The sequence below is a fragment of the Corvus moneduloides genome, chromosome 13, assembly GCF_009650955.1.
Source record: "Corvus moneduloides isolate bCorMon1 chromosome 13, bCorMon1.pri, whole genome shotgun sequence".
In the NCBI taxonomy this organism is placed as follows: Eukaryota; Metazoa; Chordata; class Aves; order Passeriformes; family Corvidae; genus Corvus; species Corvus moneduloides.
In genome coordinates this window covers 17,081,868-17,108,126 of record NC_045488.1, presented here as the reverse complement: position 1 = coordinate 17,108,126, position 26,259 = coordinate 17,081,868, and the positions used below count along the sequence as shown (strand labels likewise).

The window sequence follows — 26,259 nt, the reverse complement described above, 5'->3', positions numbered from 1 at the left end:
TCCAAAAATCAGGACGAAGTTAAGTTACCAAAAGTCAAGAATATGTGGAATGTTAGCACTTGTGAATTATGGCTGACCTCTCTTACTTAAATAAAAATACATGAAACTGTAACATTTCTGTAATACTAAGTGACAAAAATAATCATTTATTCTTTTGCACATCAATGGAAATTAATGGCCCCTCAATTAAACCAGCTGATGATTTCTCTCTAATTTAATAGTGAAATCATAGTTTGTTTCAGGGTTTGGGGTTTTGGTTGGTAGGTTTTTTCTTTTTTTTTTAATTAAAAAGCCCTCCAAACATTCAAAAACCACCATTAGACAGAATGAGAGCCTGCACAGTATCATTTACCTCCCAAAAAGTAAGGTCTCCTGGACATTTCCAAAATACTCATGTGCACTTCTCATTACGCTTAAGCATCTTTACATCTCATTATGCACCTGACAAGGCCACCAAAAGAAAATGGACAATAATTAAAATATTAATATAACCTACCAAATAATCGATACACTTAACTCAGGGAGGATCCAGACATTTCCCCGAACCACAGCAATTTCTTAGCAGAAGTCCTGGTGGAACTCAGGGGCATCCTGATGTATTTGGAAGCACTGAATGCATGTGTATTTCCCCTTGGCATTATGTAAGACTTTCAGGCAAACTGTGCAAGCACTCTTTTCTCCCTAAGGACTGGCCACAGCACATACATCACCCAGATCAGATTATCTGCTTTCCAGTGGAACAGCACCAGTCAGAGGCAAAGGAAAAAATGTCTCTTCTGTACAGTTCTAAGTTCATAAGCCTTCTTAATCTTTTTGCTAGCAAATCAAACTATACAATTAATATGAAGACTACTTCCACCTGTACTTTTGCTTCAATTTCTCTGATAATAAAAGCTTATTGTGGTTTTTGGACAAAGCTATGACAACACTATCTGTTTCATTCTGAAAAATCTCTCTCATTTATATGGAAAAAGGCATTATTGTTTAGGCAGAAATAAAGCTAATTGATATCTAAATTACTGCATTATCATATGCTGCTTCTGCGAGATTCACTGTATAAGAAACAAGACATGAGATCAATTAAATCCATTTGTTCTGCACCTCTGCTTCTTAGCGATGAAAAGGTTTCTAAACACACAGTTCAAAGACACACAGAAGGATTAAGATACACATAATTAGATAAATATACATACATGAAACAAATACCACTTAAATGATGCAGTATTACAAGTCTGCCCAAGGCAGTCTGGATGCAAACTACTTACTTTTCCAAGTTCTGTAGGTGCTCTCTGACCTTCTGTACCAGGCCCAGCTTGGTATCATTGACTACAAAATCATCACAGCGATAACTGCAAGAAAAGTACTTTTCAGAATATGCAAAGCACCTCAGTGAAGCAGATCAAATCACACAAGCCTATGTATGGGAAGCACCAAAGGGATCCATCCACTCAAAGATTATGAGGAGAACTTGAGAGCACACCACCTCACACTGAGCTTGGTTTGCTCCGAGAACCCCCGTCCAGCAAAAGAGGGTACAAGCAACATCTTACTACATGGCTTTTCTTCTAGTTTAGTTCTTTAGAAATCAAAAGCATGATATACTGCCTGGCCCAAGGCAGAATTCCAGCTCAACAAAAACTCAAACAGTGTAACCAAAAGCAGACTCAGTAGTCTATCCATAGATTCATCAGAAAAGACCAACTGACACCTAGTAAACCAGAACACAAAGCTTTTATTAATTTTTGAACTATTTTAACATTGTAAAGTTATCACTGAAACCTGAAGAGCTGAACAGATACACACAAAACATAAAAGTTGGTGCTATTGAAAAAACAGCAGGAAAGATGGACTAAGATCACCTGAGTTTTCCAAAGTCAGGCCAGAAGTCTGTGGCAACTTGCACCTCGTGCTTAACCACAAATATCACTCCATCACTCATCAATTTCTGTACATACTGTGAAGTATCAAATTACAGCTTCAAATTTTGGCAGACAAGTGAACATGTCCTGTGAGGAAAATTAACTTCGGATATGTTTAATATCAGAACTGTAACTACATCTCTCCTTTCCCTTTGGCACAAGACTGACTCAAACACAAAATACATCATCATCACCTCAGGCTACTCCTCTGCTGGAGCAAATCCACACTTGCTTCCTAATTTAACGAAGCTACTGACTTCAGGCACAACTGGAATTCACAACACTGTTGCAAAAATCTGCAGTAATGCCAGTGTTCCTTCGAACACTACATTCTTAAAAAGGCTACAGAGTTGAGAAAGTCTGTTCATGACCTCTGATTTTTGCCTCTAAGAAGAGAAATTAATATGACTCTCAAGCAGTTATGGGTACTTACACAAGATCTAGAAATTAGTAAGATTACCAGTAAGGGAATTTTTTTTTACATTTTTAAAGATGGCCACAGACCAAGTTAGTTTGGGAGGGGGAAGAAGCCTGTTAATATGCTGCTTTTTCAGCCATGTCTTAGTCCTTGGCAGCTTTTTCAGCCACCTACAATGACCTAATGAGGTGCTCCTGCACTCCCACAGGACACCAGTCTCCCAGGCCAACCCTCAGAGCACACCAGCCCAGCCAGCTGAACACCCAGACTGGAACCCTCCTGAGCAAGAACACCCCAGCTACACCGGCACAGTTACACTGCTACTAATGCTGGACTAGCTACTGTTGATAAAGCAGGGAATGGAAGCCTCTATGGGAACTTACTGCTGAAAGATGATTAAATTGCTCCCATGCCCTGAAGATCACATTAACCTTATTTTCACATACCAGTTTAGTACTTGCCCCAAGATGGAAGAGTAAAACCAAATACATCAGTAAATATCAGGGTCGTTCCAACACTGGAAAAGTACTTGTAAGTTTCACTCAGAATCAAGACAAACTTCTATTTCTCTTTTTACTGAGCAGAGTTTTTAAACCACCTATCTTGCAACACTGAGGATTCAGCATTACTATTAGAAATAACAGCATTACCTCCAATCTATTTTGGATAAACCAAGTAAACAGAGTGAGAAGTAGTTTATGTTTTAGTTACTTAAATTTGCTAAGCCCATACACCTTAAGGGTAAACTGCTGAGAAATTACATCCTATATGTGAAGCTGGCATTCAAAACAGATGTTTAATTTGTGATCCTCAGGATTATCGCAAATTAACAAACACCTTTTTTGCACACAGCAGCTCTACAATGTGCTTTAACAGCAACGGCATGGAATAAATTCTATACCTTCCAGAGTGTCCCTTATATGGCTTAGGACAGTATTTTCCTCTATACACTCTATTTTTAGTACCTCTGCTACCTCCAAGGCCTGGTCTCTGCTGGCCTCATTTGCTTCTAAAATGGCAGCAAGCCAGTGGATGTACGCACTGCTGGGAACAGGAGTGCTTAGGAGGGACAAAACTTCATGCTGTGATTAAAAGCCCTGACTAGATTCAAAGAATTTGAAGGATAGGAAAAATTAAGAAAACCCAGGTTTCCTTAGTTATGCCAACACTTTATATGAGTAAACAAAGAGGTCAAGTTCTACTGTCTGGATAAAAGGCTTTTAACTCTTCCTATTTTCACTGATTGTAGAATGCAAAATAAGAGTACTAAGCAATCTCATTTTCCAATGCTCATGGCACCAGCACAGTAAGCCTGGTTTATTTTTTAAAGAGAACCATCCTCACAAAGACTAAAAAAGAATTTTCCTAAGTCCTTGACAGTTGGTTCTTTTTTACACCAACCAGGAACACACACACCCCCGACACAACTGTGTCCCTTTAAGGGATAACAAGGAGGGTAATGGGTGAGAAATCTGACCTGCAAACTGTGTCTGGGATTAAATGAACATAGGAAACATATTATGCAAATATATAAACAAGGCAGCCTTTCTTCTTCTGTGCCAACTGTCTGTGCACTAGCACAGAGAAAACCAATTTACAAGAGTCCTCTTTCAGGAAAGCAGGGTTCTTACACATATCGTTTTACTTCTCGTGCACAAAAAACCAACTAACACAGCAGGGGAAAGCATCCTACGATAGCTTGAAGACAAAAAAGATCTGTACTTCTTGCAAACTCTTTGTGTGTAGTACTTTAGAACTAACTGAAAGGCTGATTAACTCCAAGAAGTGGAATTCAGGACTCTCTTTTTCTCAGCAGTTAAAGTCTCAAACATAACTTAGTCTGAGGGTTTAATATTGCATCTATTGTCTCAAAAGTGACCAAAGAATCAAGAAGAGAGTTGTACTCTCATAATAAATAAAATATTAACAAATTCTCTCAACTTTTCCACTGTTAAGACTGAGCAGTTGAATAGGAGGACAGAGTAAAACAACAAAACCCTCTGGAAAGACTGCATGACAGGTTATGACATGGCCAAAGGAAGGCAAAGGATCAAATGCTGCCTTCTTAGAAAGCCCATACAAGCCTGTTCACTGCTATTATCATGCAAGCCAACAAACACAGTAAATTGGGATCCATAGGATAAAAATGGAGTAAGAGTATTCTACTCAACTTTGTGCAGTAAACACAACTGCAAATAAAAACATAAAAGCCAGCACTGCATCAAAATATCTCCATTATTTTTAGAGTAGAAGTAAAATTCAATTAAGTCGTAAGATGGTATTTTACTGACTTTCAAATTATTGAGGCAGCCCACACCAGTAGCATAAAATATCCATCTTTACATAAAAGTTCACTTAAAAGAACCACCATGGCATAAACTTAGCAATGTCTACTGGATTCATGTCCACACTAAACCTAACAAAACAGCCTTTTCAAACTCACTCTCCACAATAACTAATTATGTTTCAACTTTACCGAACTATTTGCTTTAACTGGCACCACTATTTGACAGCAGCCTCCACAGTACTGTCCAAAATAAAGGGGGAAAAGTTGATCTGAATGCCTTCTGCTTCATCTTTAAACTTCTGTGCTCATTTCAACTGGGTGCAGTAACAAATTCAAGTATCTTTTTCTGATTATCGTGAGGGAAAAACCTGAAATATACTAAATGAAAACAAAGATAAACTGCTTTTGAAACTTGTTCAGCTTCACATTAGCACAGGAGTTATAATTTGCTGGTGAACTACCCACAACAGGAACTCCCCAAGGCAAAGCTGGCTACAATTAGTTCCAGTTCATCCATAAATGACTCAGCCTCGACTACAGCAGAAAAGACATCACATCACATGCTAAACTGCTTCCCTTGTGTTCTACCAGAAACATGTGCCTCCCCAAGGTGCAGGTCTGCCTGCCCCTCACCAGCACAGCTGGGGTCAGTAACAGATCCCACAGCCCCCAGTCTGGCTGCTGGTACTTTGTAATGCCCACACGGGGTTTGGGATAAGGTCAGCAGGGTGCTCAGACTTATCCTGCTGATAAGGTCAGCAGGATGCTGCTGTAACTCATCAAGCCTCAGCAAGTTTGGAACACTATTTGTCATAATGGAGATATAATCAAGACTTCAACTACCCCACTAAAATTCCTCCACAGATTATTACCTTCAGAATGACTAGAAGACAGGGCATAATTCAAACAAAACAAAAAGCCACAACATAGAACTCAGGTGATACCTGTATTAATTGGGAAAGTGAAACTAGCTTCCCAAAGCTGTTGCAATGCTGGTAACCTGTGCACATGTATCCCTTAGAAAACTTGTCTGTTTTCTCATGTATTCACACAGGAGCAGATAAAAATGCTGGTCATTAAAATAAAATGCAAATAAAAGCAAAATTCCCCTACATCACAAAGCTACTCCAACCTTTCTTCTATGTTTAAATGCCTACAGCTGCTTGCACCATCTGAGCAGCTTTTGAGTTGCTCCAAACATTTCTTCAGGTGAAATCACTTAACTGGGGTTTTACTTGCAGGGGATAAAAGTATGTGTTACAGAAGCATTCCTCATAAAACTGGATACCCAAACTTCAACAAACAGATTTTTTCCTGATGGACTACCCAAAAGACACCCAATTATTTGAACAAAATACCCATTAGAGGAGCTACATACCCAGTAATTTTACAAGAACATAACAGGGATTTCCCCAAGATTTACACTGTTCAAACCCACACTGCACAAGTAACACCACACAGGAAACCATGGAGCACCTGCAAATGGGGAAGCACCTGTCAACAGGTCTGCTTAAGGGGGAAGAGGATGGAGGACACTGAGGGAAAAAGCAGTGCTCTCCATTGACTCCCAGTCTGTGCCCCCTGGGGAACAAGGACACTGGGGAATCCAACATTAGCAGCATCAATATTAAGTTTCCCTAAACAGTGCTTATCACACTCCAAGAACCCCACAGAAGGAATCAGCCCAGGCCATTGTGCTATTTAAAGAAACGTTTCTGATTCTTCTCCTTACTCTTGCCAGAGACCTGATGCTGCTTCCCAACAGGATCCATCACTTTCCCGGACTCACAGAAGGTACACATACAAACACAACTCGAGTTCAGATCTCTTGGGCAGGAACTACAGTGTAATACTTTACTTTCTGAATCCTGACAAATAAAGTATATGTGAAAGGCTTCCACCAGCTTGATGGAAGGAGTAACTACAACCAAACAGCTTTTGCAATTAAGAGGTTTGGGTCTCCACATACCCCAAAGCAAACAGAAGCAACTCCAAACCCCACAGCACTTATTTAGAAAAGTTTCTTCTGTTTAAGTCAGTTGACGTGTAAGAGTTTAGCCACAGCCAGTGCTACAATGCACATGCAAAAGCAGAGTGTTCTAAAAATACAGGTCTGGAAATCAAAAGATGAAATGTTCAAAAATGTGTGTAATATACTGTTGCACAAGAGTCTGATGTTTTCACCTGCTAGAATATAAAAAGTTGTCAAATTACAGTGTTTAAACCCTTACCAGTATGTACTGTAACTACTGCAATCCATACACACAGTATGCTGAACTTTCTCCTGTTTTTCTGTTTTCTTATGATTGGTCATAGGAATCTGTGCATCTTCGTAATGCTTTTTTGCATGGCCATTCACATATCTAAAATAAATGAAAAAGAAATAAGTTTATACTTCTAAACAGCTAATTAGCATTCATTTAAAAAATAGGAATAAAAAAGGCATCCAATATTTACACAGGCATTAAAAAAGACAATTCACTTGTGTGAAAACACTGGTTAAATTTTCCAACGTTTTCCCCCTTTACTCTCTCATGTGGTCCAAATTAGCCCCTCCATCTCCTTGTACCAAATCCCAGGATGTGTGCTCTTAACAGTCTAATGCACTTCCACAACTGAGAAAATCCTAAACTCCCTTTATCCATACCTGTAAGTGCAGGAAGTCCGTACTGCTTTCCCATATACTCTTCTTAATGCTCCACCTTTTTTTCCCCCCAGCACTTGTGTTTGGGATCCCTTTAAGAGAGTGCTGACCCCCATCTGAAAGCACCCCCATTTTCAGCTTTCCAATTTTGCAGCATGATTTAATGTTACAGTCATCCTGTTCATGAACTTGAAGGGCTCTGGAGCTTGTGGTTACATAAGGGAATAAGAAATCTAAAATCCTGCAGCTCTTTTGCTGACACAATGAGCATTTTCATGCCCAAAGTCTGAGATACAGGAAATTAAGCACCTTTAATTTAAAAAAAAGTGTCCTTATAAAATGCAAGAGCCCCAAGGTATATTAAATCTTCTCATTCAATTATTTTCCATTCTAAGGATGGGAGCAGTTTGGAAAGACAAAACAAACTGCATGAATAACTGACTCGGTGTCTACCAACTGCATGTAAGAAGGGCCATTTGTGGACAGTAATAGTATTTTTTTTAAGATTAGCAACAATTAAAATATTCCAATTATTTATTTCATACCATGAAGTATTTCCCGCTCTCTTAGGTCTCACCAAGTATAGATTTATTAAATAAATAAATAGAGGGGGAAAAACGGTTGGTGTCAAAAATTCTAAGATACATTATTAAAACTGTGGCACTTACTGCTACCCAGATCAAACAAACAAAACCTTGAGTTTATTCAATCCACTTAAAAAGATGAAGTCACTAAGTTTAATGATGCTTTCCCAGAATAACAGCACACCAACACATGTTACCCAACAGATGAAAACATGTTTGCATCTCAGACACTGTCTAAATGTCCACAGTAACTGCAGCCCATTAGTATGTGCATCTCAAACTTTTATGTAGCAGCACATTTTCTACAATTATCCTGACATATAAATAACAGCATTGACTGTATCATTCATCTATGATGTATTTGGAGTACTTCAACTAATACAGACATCAAGCAGGTGTAGCCTGAAGGAATTCTGATGGCAGCTAGTTCTTACATGCTATGGTAATAACTTTAGGTCCAAAACTACACTGCAGTACATTTAAGCTATTTGCAGTCTCAGATGAATAGTTGCTGTTTCTCTCAAAATAAGATGTGCCAACCTGTGGCTTTCCAACAATTTTTACTTGGGTTTATCTTAACACAAAAGAAACATCTTCCACAGAATGCAACTTTACAATAAATTACCAGTTCTCCAGACACTTTTTGAACTGAGCAGTCACATTTACTGTCCACTTTACTTGAAAAACCCAACAAAATAAAACCCCCATATCTTGAGTATAATCTCTGGACTCTCATAAGGTAGCAAAGAACCACGTTAAGCATAAACATACAATGTTAAATGAGATAATAAAAGGCTTATTTCAGGGAAATTTTGAATGAACTGAGAGTCAAGCAATAAAGGAGAAAGATAAAAGTCTGATTAAAAGATTTGCACACTAACATTGTACCCACCTTCCACAATGGACACTCGAACACGTCAGACAGACCCAGGGACTTTTGTTTGACCGGCACACTATAAAAGATTAAAAAAAAAAAAAGGTCAAATGAATGAAGTCTACTTGATTTTAAAATACAATACAAAAAAATCAGAAGGACAAAAACACTGGTAAACCTTCTGATTTTTTCTTTTGGCTTTTAATAAGACAGTCCAGTGAACACAGGATAAAAAGCTATAGCACTTCTGTTTCATAAAACTTGTTCTACAAGAAACCATTTTAAAGAAGGTATTGCAAGAAAGCCTGGCAATCTGATAAGAAGCACAGAGAATAAATTACTGTGCAATGCATGATAATACACACCATTTATACAACGTGTATTCCTACTCTGCAGTGCTGATAAAGAATTTATCCATAATGACTTCACCCTCAATGTAACACCAGTGCTGTGCTTCACAATTTACTCAAGACATCAGAAGATGTTATCTAAGTTTTTGGCTGTCAGATGTTAAGTCTAGAAAATTTAAAACATGGATGTTTAAAGCTAAAGGGCTTAAACAAAACCAATGGTAAATACTAAAAAAAGATGAAACACCATTCCCAGGGTAGAGCCATAGAAATGGGATATTCCAACTCTAATTCTAACCCAGCAGCATGTCACTGAAAGAGGGATGCTATGAAATACAGCACTTAAGATTTGAGAAATAAAATTGTTAACTATCCATTACCACAAAATTTACAAAAATAATATTACACTTTGAAATACCCAACTAATATGATGAGAAAATTAAAATAAAACACTAAGTGCATGGCTACAAGATCAGAAAACAAAAATAAAATACTACTTTGATTATTCCCAAAATACAAAAGGGTATGATAACAGATAATTTTTTTACACAACATAAATTTCTGCTGCTTGGAGCAGCCAGTCAAGAGAGTCACAGAGGAAAGAGAAGAGATTGGGAACATGAAGGCCTGTGAGGCCAGGGGGTAGAAAGACAAAGAGAATAGGACTGACACTGGTTGTACATGTAAATTACTTAAATTGTTATTTATTGTGTGAAAGCATGAGAACAGCCTTCCCCTTCCGGAGTCACATCTTAAAACAAGAACTGAAGCAGCACAGAAGCTGCTCCAGGGTAGGATCAAACTGAGCAGGCTAATTCAGCACTTGTAGCAAAACTCAAAACACAGTTCACCAAGCTATGAACCATGGTACATAGCAAACTGTTAAGATCAAAGACTATTGGAGAACATCAAGCTAAGAAAAGTAGTTTCTTTATCAAATTAAATGTTCATTAAAAAGGAAGGGGTCAATTTTGAAACAGCAGAGAACCAACAAGCTTAGCCATTTAGAAGAGCTAATATATTTTTCCACTACCAGATTTTACCTTTTTGATTTAAATCAGATGGAAAAAATAAAGAGTACACTGCTTTTTAAACAACTGGGTTTTGAATCTGAATTTATTATTACAAATAGCTGCTGTATGTCAACTCAAAAGCTAAATCCAAGGCATGTTTAAAATGAGAATGTTACCGTACTATGTGGGGGAAAAAAGGCACATCCTCCAGAAGTATTTTTTGAAGTAAGTACTTTAAACTCTCCAGTCAAGACTCCAGAACTGGTTCCTTCAGCTGCTTTACTTGAGAAACACATTTTTTCATATGTCTCAGTTTTCCGGCATTGGTTCTCCAAAACTCAATTTTTCTATTTCTAAAGCTGTTTATTCCCACAGCTGTAATGGTCATCTTGCAATAGATAGAAAGCAGCCAGGTAGAGCTGTTTTGGTTTACATTTCAAGTCAGGAACATGGAAGAAGTTTGTCTAATTTGACCAAAATGTTACTAAGAAACCCAAAATTTAACACTGGCAAACAGAAGAGAAAGGAAAAATCTTAAACAGCCATTATCAATTAAAAATGGGCTAAAGGAACCATTGGTCTACCCTGATACAATTTTATTTGCTTGAATTTCACAAACTACAATGTAAAATATGAACCAGAAGGAAAGAAAAAGAAGCCAAAACCATTCATGCACTTAATCTGTGTTCAAATGCTGCGTGAACAAAGCACTACTCTACGCTTTCCATGCCACGAACATTAAAAGGTCTTCCTAGCATTAAAATCCTAACAGAAATCTCCCACTTTGAAATCACATGTTTGCTTTCACTATGTTATCATCTATGCATGGAACTGGTTCTCAACCAGTAGGTCAAAGCATTATGATGGAAACTGTTACTCCTACTTTCCACTCCTACCAGACAATTACAATTTCACATTAAGGTACTTTAAATACCTGTACTGCTTGTTTGTCAAGTGTTAAATTATACCAAAGTAGTGCTCATTCTGCAGGTTTAAATGTTCTGCACAAAGTCAGCAAACAAGTCCAACTTCTGCACAATGCCAAAAAAATCACATACACTAAAACTTTCCATCTTTCATATCAGGGAATAGGAAAAGATGGCTCATTTGTTTACTTTAATTTTTAGGAAGAACTTTGGTCCAATTGCATCACATCAGAAATGTGTAGTTTATCTTCTGCACAAACATCTCCACCCACAAAGAACTCATACCACATGGAAGTGTCTCCCACTAAGATTAAACACAGAATCCAGTATTAAATCTGTGACCTCTGTTAAATTAAATTGCTCTATTCTCAGAGAATTACACAATTGATTTTTTAACACATTGCTGAAGACTTCATTTTGTATTTCTCTGAGGCTAGCTCAGTAAATAGCTGCATGAAAGCCTGGCTCTCCAGGTATTCCTCAGTACAGATCCTGAAGCAGTCACCATCTTGATACTTAATAAATTTAATTACACTGGAAGCTTCAGGCATTAATCAGGACTCTATCAAGACAGGCACCATGGAATGCACAGCAAAATCACAAATCACTGTCCAGAACTACCTATAATCTAAATTAGAGGTAGACAGTTTGGCTTCATATGTAAAGATACTGCACATTATTCCTTTCAAATGGGGTACTGACATGAATGCAGTAAGCTTCAAAGCGGACCAGAAGTGAGAGGGAGAGATCCATAGCAAATCCTTCTCAATTCAGAAGAACATTACACAGCCCTGGAAGTCGACCCTTAAAACAGACTTGGGTGTTCTGGACTTTCAGGTCAGACAGTTACACTAAATCATGAGGAAAGACTTTCAAACCCATTTGTATAGCTACAGATGTAGTCCTTCCATAACCAGTTTTCCAATTGGGATTTGGGGGTTTGGCTTGCTTTTGTTTTAGCACTACTTAAAAAAGAGAGGGGTGCATTACATTAGCATCCCTCACTTTGGATTAAAATTATGTTCAAACATTGTAACCACATAAAAAAAATTATCTGCCTTATTTAGTGGTATATAGACCAAGGAACACCGGCCGCTTTCTCAGCTTGAACAAAAGTTTGGCTACTGAAACAGTTACCAACTGCCTCAATTTGCTGTATTTTTAAATTAAATTCAAGTGGTCAGGCAAAGACAATACTTAAGTGTCAAAAGAAAAGCTGCAATGCCACAATCTCATCTGAGGCATTGCCATTTGCCACTTTACATCAAAATCATCTTATTCAGAAGCTCAGAAACACAATTTTTCATCATATAATAGGAAGAATTCTTTTACAGAATGATTTCTCTAAGTAAAACTTGAATACTGATTTGTTACTCAGTTTACAAAGCCCTCTCTAAATGAAGAGGAGTACCAATCTATCCCCAGGAGAGCAAAGAGTCATACATAACTTTGGGAACACTCAGAGACATCCATGCAGCTTCCACTTTTTGTAAGTCAACTGGGTAAGGTTCACTGAGTTATGCCAAGTAGAATGAGCAAGATATGGTTAATCAGTTTGGTGTTCTCACCACAGGGTCCCCCACCCCATCCTACCCCACGATCATGCAAATATGTACTTCTCATGCTTATTTTTTTCTTGTTGAAAGCCGACTCCAAGTGCACTCTTGCGAAGCGTGAATCCTCCTGGCAAACACTGCATTTCTTACACAGCAAAGATGCAGACTGCCACTGAAGGAAAGTTACAGACACGTAAAAGTGCACAACCAACTTGTGAAATTAATGGGTTTGTTTAAACAGCACACTGCATAGCTGAGAAGCTGGCAATAAAAAAAAGCAGCAGGAAGAGGAAGAGACAAACAGGAAGCAGTTTTTGTAAAGCAGCCAAGTTCAGAAACCTGCAAGATGCAGTGTCCACCAGAGACCTGGCAGCAGCACAGCCACAGCGCGAGTGACCCCGGGCCAGAGCTGCTACAGAACTGTGCTTACAGCCAGGGTTTAAAATAGCCCTTCATTGCACCACTAAAGAAAAGGTCACAAAATATCAGCACATTAAGAGCAATACTTTGGTCCTTCTGTTAAAAGCACATTGAATAGAAACAAGATTAGGGTCACTAAACTGTTTCAAACAGTCCCCACAGCCTTTACCAGACATCCTGGGCTCTGCTCTCAAAAGGAGCTATAGCAGCACTCCCACGTTACTGGCCCAATTATACACTTCAACAGCACAGTGACCTGCACAGAAACATCTCCAGACTAACTGACCTCTGGTCAGTTCACTTTACGTTCACACAGTAGATATGTGAACATTATGTTCACATAGTTTCAGCTACACTGAAACAAGCTAAACTGTAAAAAAAAATAAAAAACAAAAAACCACCACTGTTGCTTCACTCAGGAAGAAGGAACAGTACTTACATACTTGTGGTGTCAGTGGTACACTGATACTGTGCTGAGAAAAATCATCCCACAAACACGTGCACTTGCTGACAAAGGCATACAATATGCTACTTAAGTACAGCATGTTGCACATACAACATGTAACACACATGTGCCTATCAAAAAAATCCACAAGAATACTGTTACAAGAAATGGACTACTTTTCCTTTCTCATACCTTTCACTTGATTTTGCCTTAAAAATCCCTCAGTGTCCTGTTTAATTATGATTTAGTAGGCAGACTTCCATTTTACCCCTTAAAGAACCAGACAATTGAAGCAAAAAAAGGCTGGGCAGTCTCCATTAGCAACATGTGAAGAAAAAAGCAGCAACAACCCACACACCAAAATGAGAAACTCCTTCTTTGTACAACACAATCCTTCTGCTGTAACACATCAGGCCTAAGGAATCAGACTGAAAGCTACCTTTTCCAAAAATCTGGAAGTAAAGGTGAGAGAAATTTGCAAGCAAAAATCCCGGTGAGAATACAAAATTCTGCACAAGTATTTAATCGGATTTATACAAACCCCTATAGTAATAGCATTTCAAATGCAAAGATTTTCAGTCACAGAATTCATAGCATTTCTCAGAAAGCCCATTTCCATTTTAGAGATGAAAACAAGAGATTGAATAATTTACCAAAAGAATTTTAAGTTTATCAGCATAGATCAGAACGGAGCCTACTAGCCCATACACCCAAGTCCTTTAAATCATTTTAACTGCAGCCAAGGGTAAGATATCCCCAAACCCATCACTCTACACAAAACTTGTAAGGTGATTCGCCAAAACAGCTCTAAATTAAACACATAAAACTTCCCATATGCAATATACAACGGGTACCAGGTGTCTAAGTCATCCATGAAAGCTGGTATTCTAAGTAGGGAATTACTCAAGTTATTAACCTATGAGAAACATCAAGGGGACAAAGATGTTGGATGTGGTCCCTTCTCTGGGCTTACATGCTAGAGCTGCAAAAAGGTTCTGCCCACTGCTGGAATTTACAGCTCTGGAACTCCCTCTGGATGCAGGCACAAGTCTCTTCAAAGACTGAATAAATCAGCGGAGGAGTTTTCTCCACAAAATCCCCATGCATTCAAGATGTGAACATCTCAAGTTTAATGCAAGTATCTCCTACCCTTGAAAGGCCTTCTTTACAGACAACTCCTAAATGCTGAGGGAAGACTGACAATTCCTTCCCATGAGTAAGTACTTCAAGGGAAGAGTGAGACAAAGCAAGAGAGAGAGTGAACATTTCACCCAGCTTAGCAGTTACAGCTTTCACCTAGGCTGCAGGCTCCACAGCAAGGAATATCCATGCACTCTACATTCAAAATCCACCACGTGAAACACTCAGTTGTTAAAATTAAGACTGGAACCAAGCATTTTCCACCAAGATGAACTGACCAAATCACAACATTAGAGAGCCATGTGCACTCTTTCCTTCTGGCCCATAAACCAGCATATACAATAAACATCATTTCAAGGCAAAAATCACAAGTCTTCCTCATCACAGAACATCAGTCAAGATTGTAGGGCACGTGGATATGTGCAGAATCAAGACACTCTGGCATTGAAAAAACCATTTTATTGCCAGAAACAAAGCCCCAAGGCACATCAGTATTTTTACCAGCAGCATGAAAAAACCCCTAACAGGCAATGTAAGTTACTTAGTACTAAGTACACGTACACCAACACAACTAATCAGGTTCCCAGCTTCTGACATTCATTTGTGTATTTAAAGAGGCAGTTCCTTCAAGTGAACACACAAGCTTTATCATTATCTAACCCTAATGTATGTTTACATTCAGGAGGAATCAAAAGTACTGAAAAGACAGGGCGGGCCTTAACATACCCAGAAGTGCAGAAAGAATGCTACCACTATCTTATGATCTAGGAATAGGTTCTTAGAACATAAAGACAGAGTTAAATGTGTATGATTGTTGACTGGGTTTTTTTTTTGTTTGGGTGGGGAATGTTTAAAGTGTATATGCATTTGGGAAAAGCAACTGCCCCACATTTTAAGAAGGCCAGTCAATTCTAGGTGAGTTAACTAATGAAAGTCAGGTGACTGAAAAAAGAAGTAAATGTTACAAGAGTATTTTTTTAACCTCTGAGCAGACAAAAGCCCCATTCTAAACAAAGAATGCAGGGAAAAGGAACATTACAGGCTTTGAAAACTAGAGACGTTCTACAGTTATAAGGCAGCTAGTTTTACTGTCTAGGTTTTAAAGACTACTCCCATTTGTTTCCAAACCTTATTTCACAAAGTTTTTCTTTCTATCCTTCCCTCAGTCCCATTAAAAGATGTTCATAAGTGCACTGAATTTGTTCTAAACTCTTAATCATTACGAAAACATATTCTATTTAACAATATTTTACGTAAGTTTAATTTGTTAGACATCTTTACTGCGTATTTTAGAAAAACAGCATTCTAGTCAAAATGAAACCAGACAGAAGGGGATAAGGTTTGCAATTATACTACTTTAAATGCTTTGTTTTAAAATGAGCTAACACACACATAACTAAAGGAAAAGTTAATAAAAGATGAAATTTCCATTACATTTGTATCAAAAGCAAGAGAATTCACCAGGAAGCAAGTCTCCTGGTAAGCATTACTAAACATACAAAAATGTTAAACCCTTCTTTCCCAATGAAGAAAAGTCTCAACAGTATCAGGTCTTATCCTGACTCAAATCACATTCAAGTAAGACTCCAAAGAACATTCAAAGAAAGAAACAAACAACCCTCACTTACAGGTATGGAAAAAACCCCAAGTTATTTCCTCTGTCTTTATCTTTCAGACAAAATCAGAAAGATTGAGTTTCTAGTGAGGAGACAAGTCATTTAGTGATAGTTTGTGAACTACTATTTGTGCTCGTGCACACCTGTACATGTAGTTTCCTCCTCCTTGTGCCAAATAAAAGCATTGCTCAGTCTCACAGAGGAAATTTCACAGATGGTTACAGTGAACCATTCCCATTTACAGTGGAAAACCACAGATAGTTTAGATATACTGAACAACAACTGAGTGAGAACATAAAACACGGGTAGGTGAACAACTTTTCACAGAATAAGTAGGTCGCTGAAGTGCCCAACACATTCTTAACGCTGAAGAATATCAGAGAACAACGTGACCAGCTTCATCTGCATGGAATTCCCCTCCCCTACACTCGACCACAGTGGCTTCAGTCTGGCATTCGGATTATGCAATCAGAATTCCACACTGAGAAACAGGGAATGTTACAAAAATGCAGGCGTTTTTATTTGCCTGTATTCTTAGTGCAGTGATAGAAAAAGCAGACAGGGAGGTCAGGAAAACTTCTTCTAACCAGTGTAAACAGTTCCCCAGGAAGTGGCTGAACAAACTGGGGGGAGGAGGTGCCAAACCAAAGTCAGGTCACTCACAGCAGCAATCCAGAGACACCCCGAGCTCGCTGCCCTGCTGCTCTGGGTAAGGGAGGGAGAGACAGAAAGAATCAGCACTGCCAGTCACACAGACATTCAGCTCCCAGGCTACACTACTGCGATTTCTTCTGATAAATTAATTTTTCTACATGTCCAGTCAAACTTTAGGACAATGTAGATGTGTCAGCAGTTGATCTTCCTGCATATACCAGAAAAAGCACATCCTACCTGAAAACAAAGTGAAAAGTATGCATTATTATTTAAAAAAAAAAAGGAAAAAGTAAAACATTAGAGACAGTCTGATCTTAATGAACAAGCACAGCCAAAAGCATTTTGTTAAAAATTACTGCCTCTATTTCTCCTTTACACTCCAAAAACATTTTTTAGTTGTTTGGCTACTTTGATAACTCATTAGCATACAAATTTAAATACATATATTTTAAATTTGAGTATTTTAGCCTTCACAGAAAAACAGCTATTATTCCTCAGTATAGCAGTAGCATCCACAAAAAAAAAAAAAAAAGTTAGTCAATCTTTGTTAGAACAAGACACATAAACGCTCATTTTCAGACAGCAGCCAGAAAAAACACAGCAAAGCCAACAGTGTAATGTCGTTTTGACAAGTTAGCAATCAAGAGCAGGTCAAAATATTCAAGCTGGGAATAGGAGGGAAAAGAGGGGAAAGACAGAAAGAAGTCTTCTTGCTTTCTTTATATAATCTAGTGAATAATCTGTTTGTTTGTAGTTGCCACTGTTGCATTCCTACTTCCCCAATATCAGCAAAAGACACATTAAACCATCCATGTGACAAAAAAAAAAAAAAAAAGAGAAAGAAATGCTTGGTGGATGAAAACATTACCAAATCAAAACATGAACTGAAGGGTAAAAACCCAAAAAATTTAAAAGGATCAAGGCTGTTTTGAGAAAATGCACCTATTTTGACACAGACAAGCAGATGCGCATATTCCCACCTACCAAGTACCTCCAAAAATCAGTATTTCCCTGTTTGATATTGATAGGGACCTTCAACCCCCATCCCCAAATCCGAGAGTAATACCTTGCTTTACAAAAAGCTGTCTGCTTGCAGTACTGGGGGCAGGCCAACTTCCAGAACCACCACCTTGTTCTGCCAGGCTGCCTGGGGGTATTGGGATTAGATTCACACGGGTAATTTAATCTTCCACAGAAATCTCAAACTAGGTTTACAAGATCCAAAATTATGCAAGGTATTCCAAAGGGGGTAACACCAGAGGATTGCTTTGACATACCAGATAAGACTGCTAAATGGCAAGTGTAGTCATTATGTCAAGTACCATTTAACATATCCTCTTATAATCAAGGAAAAGAATTTTTAAGGACAAAATCTTACACTACTCCCATAACAAGGGCACCATAAAGCAATTCCGATTCACTCTACAATAAAATGTTTCCTCCAACAATACTGGAGTATAAATCAGAACAGCCTTAACTAGTTTTCAGAGCCAAATTTTTTATTAAATTGCACTTTCTACCCTTCATGGAATATTTTAATTAGTGGCCTTTAATTACTTTTTACCTAGGTAAGGAATGTTTGGTAAAACAGAAAGCAAAGCATGAGCAGGTTACTAAATGAAGTGAGTGGTACTGATCAAATGAGAAATAGCTCAAAGCTTAATTTCATTCCAGACACTGGGTCTGAAACTTTCACTCTGTCAACCTCAGACACACACATGACAAAAAAAAAAAATTAACAAGTCTGTCAGCCTCAACACCTTGACACGATAAGACAAACAAAGTATAATGCACTGATACTGTTTAACACCTGCATATCCTGAAGAGTTTGGGAAAGGCAGGTGAAAATCATCCTGCTTACATTGAAACCAGCTGTAATGAGATTTGCCCTAATCTGTGGTAAATCAAGAGTCTGCCATGCACACATGAGTGTCTCATCCTGCCTCCACAATGCCTCAGACTATACTGTCTCCTTACTTGCTACATTTCAAAGAGTCATTTCAAAACACTGGACACTTTAGAACAGTCAGTAGTAAAATTTGTCCTTCAAAGTTTATCTTCAAAATCATCATGAAGATTAGATCTAGTTTCTCAAAGGCAACATATTAAATGTCTACTTCTTTCCTCTGAAGCATCTCTTCCCCCAGCTAATGTTCAAATTTTGTGATGGATTATGGTTTTGTTCAGTAGAGTATAAACAAAACTTTGAAAAGAAAATCTAGAAAATATTAATCACCACCAATTTAAGTTTACTTTTAAAAGATACTAAGTATCTGAAAACAAAGACTCACCTTTTTTTTAAATTAAAAGGAAATTTACATCTAATTTATGAGACCAAAATTAAGACTTTTATCCTATCTCAATAAATGTGCATCTTCTAACTAGTTCCAAAGCACTGTGCTCTATCTCACAGGCCAAGATAACTGCTGACCCATGGTCAGCTCACACATCAGTAACCAATTCAAACGGGGAAAAAAAAAAAAGCCAACACCAAAACAATTTTAAGGAAAACAAGACTGTGTCTAAAAAAAAAAACCAAATCTAACAAGCTAACTTAAAACAACAGCCAGGGAATGAATTTAAGGAGATATAACAACCTATAAAGAGTTACTAACAAGCATTCTTGCATAGCAGTGACCCAGAGAAATAAAAAGGTGAAAGACTACCCAACTCTGGACTTAATGTGACTGAATAAAAAGGGGTAATTTTTAAAAAATATATATATACTTATTTTGTCCTTTAAATTTCAGAATAAATCTGGCAATTTCCAGGCCAATTTAATTTTCCAGATGTAGGGTGACAAATAATCCTCACACACACAATACAGACCACTAGGTCCACACACTGTCCATGATCTTACCCTGAGTTTACACGCAGAGAACTGAAGTTTTCTTAGGAATAAGGTCCCTACCTACCCCCTCTCCAGTTTCAGCAAGTTTTCCCTCCTCCTATATCACAGTAATCACAAAAAGACAGAAGAAATCAGGACCTCTAGTAATAAAACTGGAAAAGCAGACAGAGACACAAATACTTACGGAAATGAAGAAGCAACACTAAGAAGCAGCTGGGATGAAAAGGAAAGCCAAGAGGGTTAAAGTCTTTTACACTGTACTTGTGTTTGCACTGACTGCAACAGTCCAAAGCCAAAAATCACAGCGTGGCAGAACAGCATTACCTACCCCAGTGAAAGCAGAACAGTGCGACTAATTTAACTGAGGAAACAAAACCTGATGGGGGGAGGGGGGGGGCAGGCAGGGAAGCAGCTAACAAAAAAAACCATCACAAGCAGCCTGACCCAGTGCAGTCATGTTCTTGAAAGGTCTACTCAGCCTAAAACATTTGGTCTCAAATCTAAATAAGCATTCAGGGATATGTGGGGTTATTCTGAACAAACTGAATTTACCAAATATTTTAGTAACTTAAACACACACAAAAAAAGTCATTAACTCAGCATGTGGATTTCCACCATAATCACTGTTCACTAGGCCTCAAACAGCTTCCAATGCTGGCTCTCCTGTCTTTCATATTCCCAGTGTCATTTCTAAATCCCACAACGTATGTTTCTGACCACTGGTGCAATTACAACTCTTATACAACAGAAATCAGAATGCAAATGCCAGGCACATATATTCAGCTTTTGCAGGAAATACCAGTCTACAGCCAGAACTGCTCTCCAATACCTAACAAAATCATGCTTTTTAACGGGGAAAAAAGAACTATTCAACTGACAGTGATCTGAAAAGTAAGTTTTAAGCATCCTTCACAAATGCAATTCCCCTTTAAAAAAACCAAAAATCACAGAATCTCTATCTCAGCAGACAAAATCCTATCACTCTGCAGTTATTCTTCTAAAGACAGAACATCAAATTCTATACTGAACAACCAATGAGCCCAGTGAGAACAATTAATGAATCCTCAACCACACAGAAAAAAAAGTTGGAAAACCTCTCCAGACTTCCACAGGTGTGCTTAGAAGATTGCAATCTCACTTAGGTGAGGCAGGGCTCCCTGTGGTTTGATGAGTCTATGAAAAGTTGTTAAGAAATACCACATCTGACCTACTCCAGAGTACTTTTCATAATTACATGATTTGCACAACAGTGCTGAAGGTGTGGCACATCATACAAATTCAACAGCTTCAGTCTGTGACACAGTCCTGCCAATGCCTCCAGCTACTCTGCTTCCAACTTCAGCAGAAGCTTCAGAAATTAAAGTGCATGGAAAGACTGCAATCCTGTTGGAATTAGCAGATATCTGCACACATAATTTCACGACAGTGAAATGACAAGCCATTTTCAGTTTCTATACCATTTCTACTTTGCATATATTTCTCCTCCTAAATGCCCCATTACAACAACGAACTGCCTATAGATCTGCAAAAAAATCATTCTGTGCTCTATTTTGATAATCTTGAAGCTCCTCAAAGCAAATACATGCTGCTTTCTGCACTGCTGATTGTACAGAGCAGGCCTAACTGGTTAAATACTCAGGGGAAAGCACACCATTTTCTAAATGGGGGGCCTTAAACTCTCTGACCTCCAAACTACTCAACAGTAACGTAACAGAAGATCTAGACACTGAAAAATGAACATACAGCATTACTTTTTACCTGAAAACAAAACCACTCATATTTGGATCACACCCTTGTTGTCAATGCTTCCTCTCAGTGCTTTTTTAAGAATCTTCCCTCATCACAAGACCTCCAAAACAACTCCGGCAGGAAGCTTTCAAGGGAAACTTGAAACATTTGGGCAAAAGGAGCAGCTCAGGCTGATGCACATGCTCCTCTAACCAACTCGTACCTTCAGTAAACCTGGCTTCCAAACACCAGCACCAAATGCAACACTCCTCCATTACACAATGACACAATATTCAAGATCAATTAACAATACTCAAAAGTGCCTCCATTATTACCTTGTGAAGTTATTGTTGCAACCAGGAGTTTTTTCGGACAGACAAGGAAAAGGTACTTAACTCAGCATGGCAACTGCAGCCCCACAAATCTCTAGAATACCAGATAATGATAAAAATAGCCACTGATAATCTGAACTAAAACTCAACTCTCCAACCTATTCTGCAACGTTTTGCTATCACTGGCACATCAGGTGGCTGCCAGAAAGTTTCCTGGATCACTACCTTTTTCTGGAAAGGTCAGCAGCAACTAGGAACAGGACAGGCAAGTTCTGAGTTAGTTTAAGACAATGTACTTGATGAGAGATGCCCTGTAATTACAGAATGCAGAAAACTGCCTTCCAAATATTTTTCTACAACTGGGACACCACCACCAACAAACCAAACTAAAACCATACAACCTTAGAAAACAGCATCAAAATTAATAGGAAATGCATTAAATTTTAATAAGGTATTAATTTACACGCAGCATTTTCTGTTTAATTTTATATTACAAAGTTACATCAAACCCAGCAAATAAGACATAGTATTTACTGTGACTTGACATAAACCCGTATTACCTATCTTTAAAAAAACTGACGTCACTAAAGTGAGTACAAACAAAAAGATGACAGTACTCTACATACTATTACAGAGTTAATGTAACAATAATCACGTTATTACCAGCTGGAAGTGAGAACTGAGGCACTACAGCTTTACTATACTAGTAGAAATGCACCATTAATTTTAAAAAAACCCCACAATTTCATTTGCTTTAAATTAACAAAAGCCTGCTGTTTGTTCACTGGACTGTTTTAAATTCAATCTACTGAGTTTTTTTCTCTAGCCACTTGTTAAGATTTCAACAGTTATCTATGCGAGTACTGTGTGACTTACCTTTTTTTTCTTAAAAAGCATTACAAACAAAAAACTCCCCCAGATATGGTGCCATCATTATTCAGTGCCTGAAGAGCCCTTACACCTTCCTCCTGCCTCAGTGCTGTAAAATAAATCAGGTGATTGCCCAGCAACTGGCTCTCTCTGTAAGTGCTGGTTTGGGAGAAACTCCTCTGAACAACAAAGAAAAACTTGTTCTAACTGCTGAACTTCTTTGTTGAGAAGCAGAATGCATAACATGGTAGCTGTAAACTGGCTATTATTTTAAGCTAGGAAGTTATATTAATACCTTAGCATGTATTTTTAGTTTTGGTACTTTTATCTTTTTTAAGTTCTCTGAAGGTTGGTTCCCTACTGCCATACACTTCTTCTTGACAACTTTGCTTACCCTTGATATTCTGAAGATAACAGATGGACTTTCAAAGTTAAACTCCTTGACAATAATTTTTTTTTTTTTTTTTGTAAAAAACCATTAGGGACAACAATTTTTCCTGTACTTCTCCTTTCCTCCTAATCATTTCCCTGCATGACTCCACTGTAAAGTGTACACCCTCTAAATCAAAAGCATTACAGAGAAAAATAACTGGTTTTGCCAAAGGAAGCAGCAACGCTACCACACCTTGGCTCCCGGAAACTGCAATCAGGGAAGAAGTTAAGCAAGCAGCAGCCTTCCCACACGAAGGCACTGACACTGCGAGACAAAGGACAACCATCTTCCCTTTAAAAAAAAAGGAACACCTTAAAATACATTTAGCCCTTCAGTGCTCCCCGGTCGGTCATTCCCAAAGGAGGATTCTTCTCCAGCGCCCACCGGCACAAGTCCCGCTGCTCCTCTAAGCGGGGCCTACTTCCCACTCTAAACCGAGGTGGTTGTGTCTGCTTTCGCACGGGGCACAACTAAACACAACTACAGCAAACAAACAACGACAGCAAACATCGCGGGTTATCTGTGCAGAAAGCTAAATTTGTAACACCTGGCGCACGGCACGTTTAAAGGGAAAGCCCCTGAACAAACAAGATCATGCGAGGTACAGTAGTGACGACAGGATATTTGCATTATTAAATCAAAGAGCAAAGTACTAAAAAAAGATGACCTCTACAATCCTACCGACTCACAGGTAGGTGAGCGTGACCCCCAAACCCCCACAGACCACCTTCACTGAGATGCTCCTTGGCTTGAACGGGAGTCCCAAGCGACGCGTTCCACCGCAACAGTCTTATTAAAACTACACTCTCCAAAGTCCTTCCAAAAACGTATATTAAAAAAAAAAAAAAAAAAGGAAAGTAATCTCAGGCAGATTTAAAGAACACACTGACCCTGCAGCTGCCAGCGGCTCGTCTCCCTTCAGCCACGGTCCCGGGGCAGAGCCGAGCACGCAGCTTCTCCGGCAGACAAAAGGAGCGCGGAGCGTGGCCCCGCAGAGCTCCGCGGCGGCGGGGCGGGGGGCGCGGGCCCCGCCGGGACAAAGTCCGCTGCCTGCCCCGGGCCGGACAGCGCTGCGCTGGGAGCCCGGCGCAGGGCCGGGGGTGGGAGGGCAGCCCCCACTCCTGCCTCAACACGCGGCTCCCCCGCGGGGACAGCGGCGGCTGGAAGGCGCAGCCCCCCTCAGAGGGTCCCGCGGGGCGGCCCCGGCGGGTGGGGACCGTGGCAGCCGCCCTCCCGCGCGCCGCCGGGCCCTCCCCCGCCCGCGGGGCGCCCTCACGCCGTCGGGCAGAGAGGACAAAGGAACGGCCGGGCTACCGCGGGCCAGGAGGGCCGCGCAGCGCAGGCCGCACTCACCGCTGCAGCACCAGGAGGAGGGCGAGCCCTGCGGGAACTTGGCCGAGTCGGGCGCGATGCAGACGCTGGAGCCGAGGTGCGGGCACTCCATGGCGGGCGCGGCGGAACGGGGCGGGCGGGCGGCTCCTCGCGGCGCTACAGCAGCGGCGCCCCGCGCACAACAGCCATCTTAAGGCCGGCCTCCTGCTCCGCTCCGCGTGAGGCCGGGCCGGGCTTTGCGGGCAGCCGCCCTCCCTCCCTCCCGTCCGCGTCGCTCCCCACCCGCCGGGCTTTGCGGACAACCGCCCGCCCCAGGGGCCAGTGGCCCGGCTGGCCTGCAGAGAGGCGAGCGCCGGCGTTCGTGGAGTGGCTTGGGTTGGAAGGACCTTGAAGATCATCCGCTTTCAACGCCTGCCATAGGCAGGAACACCTTCCACTAGACCAGGTTGCTCCAGGCCCCATCCAACCTGGCCTTGAACACTTCCAGGGATGAGGTATCCACAGCTTCTCTGGGCAACCTGTGCCAGTGCTTCACCACCCTCACAGGGAAGAATATCCTAATAGCTAATCTAAACCTGCTCTCTTTCAATCTGAACCCGTCCCCCCTTGTCCTCCATCACTTCATACTCTGCCATATAGTCGTGCCCCATCTTTCCTGTAAGTTCACCTTAGGTACTGAAAGGCCACAATTAGGTCACCCTGAAGCTTGTCATTTCCAGGCTGAACAATGCCAATTCTCTCAGCCTTTCCTCGCAGCAGAGCTGCTCCACCCATCTGATCAACTTGGTGGCCTCGTCTGGACTCACACCAGCAGCTCCACATCCTTCCTGTCTTGGGCCCCAGGGCTGGGGCAGCTCTGCAGGTGGGGTGGAATCCCCGCTCTCCTGCTGCCCACAGGAATCTGGATGCAGCCCAGGACACGTTTGGCTTTCTGGGCTGCATGCACTGATTGCCAGCTCACGTCTAGCCTGTCATCCAATGTTCTGTTCTGTAAGGTGCACGGTCTGAGGTATGTGCCAGATTTTTTTTTAAAGAGTTACCTGGCCTCAAATTTAGCTTGTTACTGAATTTCCTACTCTATGGCTGTAACCTTTAAGTGGTAATAAAAGTATAGATGTTGTGTTACAGCTTTACCAGACAATGCAGAATAACAGTTTTATAACTCAGCAATTTGCAAAACCAAAATGTAGTTCCTTTTCAAATAGAGCAAATAAAGTCCACCAGCATAAAAGTGGGGACTTTTTTAGTCTAAGGCTGTGACAACTCTTGAATATTATTAGGAGTTTTAGACCTTTTCTCTTACATTAACTAATGTGAGAAACACAATTTTGCCACTGGTTTTGCCTGTTGTGTGACCTTTGAGTAGACATGGAAAGCAACTCTCTCAATGTATTTTATGTGGCACTGCACTATTTCATGGAAGAATATTTTAGAAACTGACAGTTCTGTATGGATTTTCAGATGAGATACTTTAAATATTCATATCAAAGATGTCTTGGTGGTCACTAATCTCCTTGGCAGAATGCCATTCTTTACCCTTTGTTCTTTTTCACCCTGTTTACACAAGGGGGAAAAAAATCAGAGCATGAAAGATCCAATTCTTCACAGCATCAGAAACTACTTTGACTACACTCCATGGAATTAGTTTGCATTTCTAACTGTGTAGCTACAAGCAGCATTAGGTCATAGATACCAAACTGTGAATTAAATGGCTGCAAATGTTACCTTGACACAAAACCATAGATCTTCCTCACATAACCCTCATCCTTCAAGCTTGTCATATTTGATCTATTAGGTAAGTAACATTTCCAACATATATTTTACAGGTTGTACAGAAACCATATATTTATATAATTTTCTAACAAGC

The 26,259-nt window shown here is 39.9% G+C and overlaps 1 protein-coding gene across 1 annotated transcript in view; it reads right to left on the bottom strand.

The window, feature by feature from the left end:
- The window catches only part of USP3 (ubiquitin specific peptidase 3), a 40,977-nt gene extending 16,368 nt beyond the window's left edge, over positions 1–24,609 (bottom strand). Inside the window, exons 1-4 of the mRNA XM_032122735.1 lie at positions 24,414–24,609; positions 8,745–8,805; positions 6,856–6,987; positions 1,266–1,349 (exon numbers count right to left, since the gene is read on the bottom strand). Coding sequence (XP_031978626.1) covers positions 1,266–1,349; positions 6,856–6,987; positions 8,745–8,805; positions 24,414–24,504 — 368 coding nt within the window. The 5' untranslated portion in view covers positions 24,505–24,609. The remainder of the gene's footprint in view (positions 1–1,265; positions 1,350–6,855; positions 6,988–8,744; positions 8,806–24,413) is intronic.
- Between the last annotated feature and the right edge of the window lie 1,650 nt (positions 24,610–26,259).